The sequence below is a fragment of the Hipposideros armiger genome, unplaced genomic scaffold, assembly GCF_001890085.2.
Source record: "Hipposideros armiger isolate ML-2016 unplaced genomic scaffold, ASM189008v1 scaffold_201, whole genome shotgun sequence".
Taxonomy (NCBI): domain Eukaryota; kingdom Metazoa; phylum Chordata; class Mammalia; order Chiroptera; family Hipposideridae; genus Hipposideros; species Hipposideros armiger.
This window is the reverse complement of record NW_017731551.1, coordinates 1687989-1698441: the sequence shown is the minus strand read 5'-3', so window position 1 is coordinate 1698441 and position 10453 is coordinate 1687989. Positions and strand designations below refer to the sequence as shown.

The 10453-nt window shown below is 44.2% G+C and overlaps 2 protein-coding genes across 2 annotated transcripts in view; both read left to right on the top strand.

Moving 5' to 3' along the window:
• The window catches only part of LOC109388515 (V-type proton ATPase 116 kDa subunit a-like), a 76789-nt gene that overhangs the window by 33278 nt on the left and 33058 nt on the right, over nt 1–10453 (top strand). Inside the window, exons 8-10 of the mRNA XM_019653241.1 lie at nt 6428–6553; nt 7008–7102; nt 8279–8409. Coding sequence (XP_019508786.1) covers nt 6428–6553; nt 7008–7102; nt 8279–8409 — 352 coding nt within the window. The remainder of the gene's footprint in view (nt 1–6427; nt 6554–7007; nt 7103–8278; nt 8410–10453) is intronic.
• LOC109388528 (V-type proton ATPase 116 kDa subunit a-like) overlaps nt 3003–10453 on the top strand; it is a 17513-nt gene continuing 10062 nt past the window's right edge. The window contains exons 1-3 of the mRNA XM_019653268.1: nt 3003–3239; nt 4104–4243; nt 5979–6154. Coding sequence (XP_019508813.1) covers nt 3065–3239; nt 4104–4243; nt 5979–6140 — 477 coding nt within the window. The 5' untranslated portion in view covers nt 3003–3064 and the 3' untranslated portion in view covers nt 6141–6154. The remainder of the gene's footprint in view (nt 3240–4103; nt 4244–5978; nt 6155–10453) is intronic.

The window sequence follows — 10453 nt, the reverse complement described above, 5'->3', positions numbered from 1 at the left end:
GTGGTGGGCAGGAAATAAAGCAGGGAGTGGTGAGGGGTGGGGTGGGAAGTGGGGGCTTGTTCTGACCACCTGTTCACCCCATTGCTGAAGACGGAATTGTCTGCCCTAAAGCGTGCAAGATGGCCAAACATATGACACCTGATTCTGGACAGCTGTTTGAAATTGGCAGCTGTTTACTAGTCACGTATGCTCATAGCCCAGGGGAGGGGGACAGTACATGCCACATAGGGCCACATGGGGGTTGCAGTCGGGACCTATCCTTGGGAGTAGAATGAACCAGCAGGGCTTATGGGAGGCAGGCTTTGTAATGACAAGAGGGCGAGATGACCCGTGGTTTCTATGGGAGGATGTGATTAGCTTGAATAATTTTCAGGGTGGCAGGGAGTTGAAACCCATTTGGTTGAAGACTAGACAGTGTGCAACTGATCTGGCCGATGGGAAAGCCAGCTGAGTGGGGATCCTTGTTTGCTATGTAGGTGGCATATGTGGTGAGACCAGAGGAACTCATGACTTGGCCTTTGGGGCCCTGTGAGACTTGAAGATGTCAAGGCAGCACTGGGACTTTTAGGTCTTATGATGCTGTTATAGGACTGTTGCTGGGGAGGGGGCCTCTCTGAACAGGTGGCCTTGGAGCAGACTTCCCTAAACGTCATGGGAAGATTGGGGTGGGTGGGAGAAAGAGCCTGCAGGCTCACGGGTTTGAAGGGAGAGGCCTTGAGGTGGGCTGGGACTAGGAGATAGGAGCTAACTTTATCCCCTTTGTACAGATGAGGAACCTGAGGCACATAGACTAGAAGTAACTTGACTGTGGTCCGGTAGCCAGGAAGCAGGATTCAAATGTCCCCACAACACGGTCCAATAACTACCCAAGTGGGGGCACTTACACGTATATAGAGCGTTTCACCCAGATTGGGAAGAACAGGGTGCTTCCTGGAGGAAGCGATGCATGAGCAATACCGTGAAAGGGTGGTCAGAAGAGAGGTGGGGAGGAGTGTGGGGTGCAGGCCCACCTGAGGCCAGTGGCCGGGGAGAGGGGGCAGCAAATTGAAGGCACGGGAAGAAGGTCAGAAAGGCTGCTGGGCAGATCCTGAAGGACTGTCCAGCAGTGTAAGAGGCCTGGTTTATTCCCACGCCGGGGGACATGATCCAGCTTGCAGCTTAGAAACCCTCCCCTGCAGTGTGGAGCGTGAAGCATTGTCCTGATGCAGGGATTTCATTAATCAGTGTCATCCTGTAATCACGAAGGGGTCAGACTTCCACAAGGCTGCTTAGGGCTATTTCTCCTGTCTCTTCAACCCCTGAAATATCAAAAGTCTTTCCCCAGATAGGAGTAGAAAGCCTTATGTTGGTAGGAGATAAGGAGACAAGTGCAGAGGGATGGCTATCATTATCACCGATAAGCAAAAAATACCCTATGCCAAGCATTACTTCAGCTGCTGGAGGGCGTGCTAAAAAAAAAAAAAAAAAAATGGACACAGGCTGGCCAAGTGGCGATGGTTAAGAGCTGGCTTGGGACGCCAGAGGGCCCCGGTTCGGATCCAACATATGAGGGCCAGTGACACTACTGCCCTCTACAGCTAAGATGCTGAACAACAGCTCGACCTGTAGCTGGGCTGCCGTGAGTCAGTCACTGGCGACCGCGTAGGCTGCAGTCCCTGCTGCAGTGGGTTGCCATGGGCTACCGTGTGTAGCCAGCAGCCAGCGTGAGCGGCCAGCAGCTGCCGTGAGCAACCGTCCAGAAGCCAGCGACTGATCTGCTTCACCTGGGAGGAGCGCAATGATGGTGCCAACTTGGGCCAGTGAAGCAATGTCCTCCACAACTAGACTGAAGAACAAAAGGACAGAAACTTGTCTGTTCCCCTTCCCCCAATTCCCCAGCGCTGTTCCCATCCCCCCAATTCCCCAGTAAAAATCTTAAAAAAAAAAAGGACGCTACAGTCCTCCTCTACTTGCGGTTTCACCTTGGGGAAGTTGCTTAACGTCTCTGTACCGCACTTTCCTCATCTGGAAAGTGGGGCTGTGATACCTACCTTGTGGCACTGGTAGTAGGATGGGAGCCAGTGCTGATCCTGCTGAGTGTGCACGTGGTAAGTACTGTTGGAGTTTGGAGCAACCAGAAGGTTCCTTGGGGGTGAGCTTGGAAAATGGTTAAAACTTGGGTAAGTGAAGAAGGGAGATGGTTAGTGTGGAGTTGGCTGATTTCCATGGAGAGGCAGTGAGGGTGAAGGTGTGAATGAATGATAAGTCAATATTGTAAAGAAGTCTCAATTAGAAGATGAAAGTGTTCTGGTCTTGTTCTTTAGTTATCAGGAAGTCTCTGAGGATTTTTGGGTAGGAGGGTAACATAACTAGAGTGCTTTTTGTGTGTTTTGCTTTACTAGAAGAAGGATTACGCGGTCTGGAGCATAAGATAAATAGAAGGGAAGGAGACTGGTGGAAGATGGTGAGGCTTGAGGGCTCGGTCAGTGGCTGTGCACATGGGAAGGAGAAGGATTTGAAAGGAATGGTTAGCCAGATGTGGAGAAGGATTGAATCAGGAGAAAGGATAAGTCTGCTGATTCCAAAGTTTCAGGAATTCGGAGAATAGAGCATGGAGGTCAAGCGAGGGCCTGGCTTTGGGGCAAGTGGATGACTTCAGTTCTAGGCTCCTGCATTAGGTGGGGTTGCTGAGACATGAGAGTTTGAAAGCTATGGCAAGCGATTAAAAAAGAATTGAAATTCGGGAGAGGGTCAGGGCCATTTGGAAGGTAGGGATGAAATTAGGGAAGTGGATGTACTCTTGAGGTAGTAAGTAGAGAGAAAGGGAGAATGGAGGCCTAGAACAGGCGCGTAACATACATTTCAAGAGGAGCATGGAAATTGCCGGAGAGTCAGGAGGAACTCTACTCTCTTGACAACTCTCCTGTAAGATAAGTTAGGTAAGTAGTAGGAAGGTATTAACTTCTACAGAAGAGGTCATGAGTCTTAGAGAGGTCAAGAGATTGTCCCACGTTTACCCAGTAAGTGATGGCGGGAGTTGGACTGTGACCCATGGGCCAATGCCTTGCCCAGGGCTCTCTTCCTTATGTTTGTCATGTTCTTTTTGCAGGAACTGAGTGGCTCCTCCATGGCCCCTATCTTGACAACAGTTCAATCGACAACAGCTCCCCCCACATTTAACAGGACCAATAAATTCACAGCTGGCTTCCAGAATATTGTAGATGCGTATGGCGTAGGCTGTTACCGGGAGATAAACCCAGGTAAAGGATCTGATATGTTGCACACCTGAGCAGATTGACGCCTGTGGTGGCCTAGGAGGTGGATTGCTTAAAACTGTGACTTTCCTAAAATCCTGTTTGGTTTCCTATTGCCCTACATTCTCTCATGTAAAAGGTGAAGTGAAAAATGTGTTTTTTGTCAAGATTTCACCTGTTCTCCCTTAAACTGCAGCCTTATCAGGCAGCCCAATTCAGTTCTTGTTTCCTCCAATTCAGGGAGGGTCATCTCTAGGCATTTTCCCGGTCCCGTGGTTATGTGGGCGAGATGTGAGCACACAGAACATGGAGTCAGAAGACTGGATTCTTAGTGACATAAACTGTATGATATTGGTAGCCTGCTTTGTAAAAATAAAGGGGTAGACCAGATGCCCTTTAGCCAAGCAGTTCTTGGTGCTGTTTTTCTCTAGCCTGAGTCTCAATCTAACCTGTGACCCCTAATGCAGGGGCCCCATAGGTTCAGGGTCCTGTGAGTCACTGCTGGAGGTATGTTGTACATGTGAATGGTGTAGAAAAAGACCAAAGATGGTGATGGAAAGGGTATAGAAAGCACTTAAAAAACTGATTTTTAAATCCCATTAAACTTTGTGATCATGGGCAAGTCACTCAACTGCTCCAAAGCTCAGTTAGCTCATCTATCAAGTGGGGAATAATAATGTTTGCTCATTGATGAGCTAATGTATGTGGGAGCTAAGCAAGTGTCAGGGGTGGGGATGCTGAGAGAAGACAGAATAAGAAAGACACAAGGGAGCCGGCCCGTGGATCAAGGAGCGTGATAGAGAAATCTTTAATGGAGGGCCCAAAGGATTGCTGGGAAAACTCAGGCTGTTGTGGGTCTCACCTCTACAGCTCCCTACACTGTCATCACGTTCCCCTTCCTCTTTGCTGTGATGTTTGGCGACTGTGGTCACGGAGCTGTGATGCTCCTGGCGGCCCTTTGGATGGTCCTAAATGAGAGACGCTTGCTCGCTCAGAAGACGGACAATGAGGTGGGTGTCCATCAAATGCCTCCCCTCATTTCCTCGAAGTTATAAGTAGAGCATTAAACATGTGTGTGTTGTTTTCACAATAGAAATAACACGTTTTTATTAAAAGTTAAGGGAAAGACAGAAAGTGAGAAAGGGCCAACATGCAACATAAAAACTCGTGGCCAAAGGTAAATGGTTTGGATGGTTTGGTGCAGTTCCTTTCAGCATTTTCGTTTTTTGCCCATTGCTTGATGAGACCTTCATCTTTCCTGTTTTCCTAACATTGATTTGTTTTCTTTGATTATAAAAGCAATATATGTTCATTGTGAAAACTGGGAAAATACAACAATCTACGTAGAGAAAAATCACAATGCTTTTTCTTTCCATTTGTTTCCTCTGGGCATATACACAGATATTAAATTTCAAAAACTGGGATCAAATAGTGCATATTTCTATATAGCCTTTTTTAATCACTTAAAATATCACAATACTTTTTCATGGCAGAGCCCTTTTCCCACAAGCGCATGATCAGTGTTTTTGAGAAACACTGAGAAATCCCAAATAGCGCATCTTCACTTTTACTGCATTGTTTCCGAGTTAATCAGTTAGCGTGACTTTATGTCCACTGTGAGTATATTTTCCAAAGTGGAAACACGCCCTTAGCTATGTTCTGAATTATAAGAATATCTGCAATCCTTTTTTACAGGTTGACTTAACTAGAGCTAGTTCAGTGATGTCGTAGTGAGTTAATCATAAGCAAGGTTAATGGAAAAATCAACCTATGACCGGTAAAGTTTTCCATGACAAGCATTTTAATAGATGTAGTTTCCTGTAATAAATATTCGAAGTCTCCAAGTTACACTTCAGCAGTTCTGAGAATGATTGCTACACATCAGCCAGTATTAGGGAAAGGCACACTCTCTCCTCAGTGGATGTACTTAGAGATTCAAGCTTATACTGAAGACCCAAAATGAGTGTAGGTTTGGACTTGCTGTAAAATTTAGCAGCCATATGAGACCAGCTCATGGAAGCACTTGAGACAATAGCCCTCCCCTTCAAGACTCTTCATTGACAGGTGAGGCCTCAGTTTCTGCTTCATTACATTTTCTAACCAAGGCTGAATCAAAGAATATAAGGCTTATATGGGTTTTTTTTTTGGTTTGGTTTTTGTTTTTTGGTTTTTTTAAAAAAGATTTTTGTTGGGGAACTGGGGAAGGGGAACATTGTGTTTTTCCAGGACCCATCAGCTCCAAGTCAAGTTGTTGTCCTTCAATCTTAGTCATGGAGGGTGCAGCTCAGCTCAAGGTGCCGTGTTCAGTCTTAGTTGCAGGGGGCGCAGTCCACCATCCCATGCGGGAGTCAAACCGGCAACCTTGTTAAGAGCATGTGCTCTCACCAGCTGAGCCATCCTGCTACCCATTGGCAGCTCAGCAGCAGTTCAGCTCAGGTGCAGCTCACTGGCCCATGTGGGAACTGAACCGGCAACCCTGTTTCTCAGAGCTTGTGCTCTAACCAACTGAGCCACTCGGCCAGCCCAAGGCTTATATGTTTTATTTCCATAATAACAACTATCATTCTAGGACATTTCTGACTCACCTACAGAAGCTCAGGAAAATCACGATGTGTGTGCTCGGTTATTTGGATCACCTTGACGCCTGCCGCGTCACATGGCCCCTCTGTCCAGGGCCTGGTGCCTGGCTGTGGCGACTGTAACGGCGCTTGCTGACAGTCACCTTCTCTGTCTCCCTGAGGTCAGATCTGGAACACCTTCTTCCACGGGCGCTATCTCATCCTCCTCATGGGCATCTTCTCCATTTACACGGGTTTGATTTACAACGACTGCTTCTCCAAGGCCTTCAACATCTTCGGCTCTTCTTGGAGTGTCCAGCCCATGTTCAGAAATGGCACATGGAAGTAAGTTTACAGACGGAGGTGGGTCACTCCCTGNTCTTCATGAAGCTGCCTTTTTCATTCCCCCAGTTTGATTTTTAATCCACCCCATTTGATGATGAAACTCAAGAGAGTGTATGGCTAAAGCTTTGGCTTATAGCCCTGCAATCATGTTGCGTTTATGACTGACCAGGCCATTCAACTTTAAGCTGCAGTATGATGCACTGAACACCTCTTTAACATTTGGTTATCTGTTATGGTTAATATGTCGTAGCACTTTCTGCCTGGCTTATCTTCTTTCTCCCTCCTCTGTAGACTGTTCTAGAAAAACTGGAAGGAGAGTTACAGGAAGCCAACCAGAACCAGCAGGCATTGAAGAAAAGCTTCCTAGAACTGACTGAACTCAAATATCTCCTGAAGAAAACCCAGGACTTCTTTGAGGTCATTATTTGGGGACTGTTTCGTAAAGGGCCCTTTCCCCTCAGAGCCTCAAATTTTTATTTTGCAATCTGGCTGGTTTGGAATATGAACAAAACACTCTGTTTCTAAGCCATGGCTAGACCATTGGGGAGTGGGAGACTATTATGGGTGGAATAACTATGGTGCTGGTAGAATTGAATGCAAACATATCATGATGCTCATTAAAAAATATGTGCCAGAAGTGGAAGTCAGAACAAATCAGAACAGTTAGTTTGAGCCAATTTGGGGTTTTGGTAGGAGGAGATTGGGGAAACTTTTTGATCTGACAAGGAGCACTCTACTTTTTGAATTCTGTTAACTATTTGTGGAAAATTAAAGCTTCATTAAAAACAGAAAAAAGAAACCTTGAGGTGTAGGGTGCTTTTAAGGTAGTTTAAACCCATTTAAGTGAAAATAGTGATTGTTTGACTTTCAGACGGAAACCAACTTACCCGACGATTTCTTTACTGAAGACACTTCTGGGCTCCTGGAATTAAGAGCTATGCCTGCGTACATGACTGGAAAGCTGGGGTTAGTGTAACTGTGCTCTGAAAGTTATGTGTAGATGGGTGCCTGATCCGTAGCTGGCATATGATAGATTTCCCTGAGTGTCTGAATGAATGAACAACTAGCCATTGGAATTGGGACTATTTCACATGAATATAAGGCCTCCACACAATAATAAACCCAAGTGTAAGCTTATTAGATTGTTGGAGTTGCAGGTAGTGTTTCCTTAATGGTGACACTGATGTTCTTGAGCCTGAAGGGGGCAGTGTTTGTATTGTCCCCAGGATAATCGTTCAAATGGGTTTCCTCAGCTGTTCGCTGGCTGTGGAACAAGGCTTATGGGATATGTTTTTATTCCTCCCCCAACTCTGAAATATTGATTTGATAATAAAATAGATTTGGAGTTTGAAAAGAAATGGGATAGTTATACAATCAAGTCAGTCACAAGCCATGGTAACACAATGTGATTATAGGCATCAAAATGTGTGGTGATTCAAAATGGTGGGATTTTATTCAGTGTCCACATAAAATGGATGACTTGGTCAAAGTGGTGAGTTTTGGAGTTCTGGCTTTTTTAATTCAATAGACACTTGAGGGCCTGCAATTGGGAGCAGTAGGCATTGAATTTGAAGTGCAAAGAGAATATTTATTGACAATATTTAATCAAAAGGTAATACAGGTGCAACATCCCTTTAAAAGAATAGACCAATGAAAGTAACCACCTTAAGGTTAATATGTAAAATTTGGGTCAGAAATTACCTAGATACCTGGATGATGATAAAAGTAGAGGTGTTTAGAAATCCATGTCTATGTTTCATTCTTAATACATTGTTTGTAAAAATGCACAGAGACCATTGAGCATTTTGAACATTTGCTTCTTTTAGCTGCAATGCTATAATGAAGAGTCCCTCATACATATTTTTAATTGCAAATAATTGAACACATAGTACTGGGATGGTGAAAGAAACCTCAACCTGCCAAAGAAAACAGGAGGTCCCAAGGGACTTGAAGCAAATTGGGGCTGGGATGCAGAGTGGCCTTGTGACCCCGGCCAGGTACAGTTGTGTCGTCACCTGCTGCTCAGAGGGAAGCGGTTCTTCATCTCATGGGCAGCACATTTTCACGTCTTAGAGGACCTCCTCCCTGCATCCCGCTTCCTGAGCCTCAGTCAATGTTTTCTCTTCTGACTGTTCACACCAGGTTCACGGCTGGCGTGATCAACAGGGAGAGGATGCCTTCCTTTGAGAGGCTGCTGTGGCGAGTTTGCCGAGGAAACATCTACTTGAAGTTCGGTGAGATGGACACAGCTCTGGAGGACCCCGTCACAGTGGGTATCACACGCTACCCGAAAGCTTTCCCTTAGATGTCCTGCAGCCCTCACCAGAAGGGTTTTATTCTCGCAAACACCACGTCTTCTGTTCTAGGAAGCTCATATCTATTTCCTCTCTTTCGTCTTTCTTTTTATCCTTGTTAAAATACCTTTGAAAGGTCAATTCAAGAACTGATTCTTATTAACATCTCATTCCTTCAAGAAACTTAGCTCTACTGGTTTCTAGAAACTTAGCTATACTTATGCCACACTAGGCAGCAGCTGGGTCATAATCTCAAAGAGCATAGAACTGATTTAGGTCAGTGTGCCTCAAGCTTCAGTGTGTACATGAGCATAGGACTGAACTGGGGCCCAAGTTAAAGGGCAAGTTCTGATTCAGTGGGTCTGCACTGGGCCCAGAAGAAGCGTCTTCTGCATTTGTTTGTTTGGTTGGTTTTTTAAAAGATATTTGTCATTGGGGACCCTTTTTTTTTTTTAAACAATTTTTATTGGGGAACAGTGTGTTTTTCCAGGACCCATCAGCTCCAAGTCAAGTAGTTGTTTCAATATAGTTGTGAGGAGCGCAACTCAGTGGCCCATGTGGGGATCGAACCAGCAACCTTGGTGTTATGAGCACTGCGCTCTAACCAACTGAGCTAACCGGCCGTCCCTCTTCTGCGTTTTTAACAAGCTTGCTGATGCTGGTCATCAATGAGCCACAGACTCTGAATAAGGATTTTGAGGGCGCTCTTCATTGAGTGCCACAGATTTATTGCTGTTAATTGTGTAGGGTTTTGCTTCCTTTCTATCCATCCAATGGTATCTAAATCCACTTACACTTTAATTCCAAGAAGCTAGGCTTATTTCTAAAAGTCATAATCTTTTCCAGGAGAGAGGCTAGAAAAATTAATTTTAACTTTTATTTCACAGAAAACAACTTCATAGTTAAATAAAATTTGACATAAAACGAAAGCGTATTAGAAAAAACCCCCACAAATCCTCACCACTTTAATGTCTTTATTTTTCTTTTGTGCTGTTTTTCTCTAGTCCATAGCCATAGGTATAATTTAATATGGTTGCAGTAATAGCATGGAAATCATTTTTCCACTTTCCCTTCACTTTAGATAATATAAATTTCCTGGTATATTATTATGTGTCCTTTACAAATGTTATCTTAAAATTTGACATTTTTCATAATCCTGTTTTGACATATAATAGTCATGGTGATAGAGTATTTATAAAGTAAGCATCTGGAAAAAGATGACTTTAGCCTGTTAAAATCGAAGGTACATGAGCACATGACATGAGATCAGAATGGTTCGTGGTGTTTGTGGATCAAAAGACAAAAGAACCTAAGAGATTCAGAAAGGTCCAGGGGTGGACTTCATAGATGAAGGAACTTTGGGAAAAAATGTAAAGCAAGCAGCTCCCCAAATCCTAAAACACCCCTCCCCTGCTCCAACCAGCAACTGCCAAAGAGATGATTCATTTTGATATTATTTTCAGTCGATGCTTAAAATTTCCATTGAGTTGATGTGACATTAACTGTCTGTTCTGGACACTTTATTTCCAATATTTCTCCAGAATATAGACACTATAATGAGCCTTGTCATGCCTGTGGATATGTATTTTCTTTTGAATTACTTTAATGATGAGAATTCAAGGAAATAGAATTGCTGGCTTGAAGGGTGTGGGCATTTTCATGACAACTGATGGCTCTTGACAAATGGCTTTTCAGTGGGGTTGTATCTGATTCCCGTGCCCAGAGGGGTATGTGATGTGTTTGTTGGATTAACTGTAACTTTTCCAACAATGGGTTTCGTAATTTTACCTTTACTGCTCCCCAACCCCAAACCAAATAAGAGCAAAGCAGGACATTTCTTTGCTTAGAGTAAAAGTTGAACATTTTCATGTATTTCATTTATGAAATATATATTCTCCTTTTCTTGAGAATTGTTGAACTTGGACTTTAAAGATGCATTTTAATCAGTGTTCTTATGGATGTACAGTGAGTGAACCATGAGGGTCAAACATTAGACATGGCTTTACCTTTGTTAAATATCGAA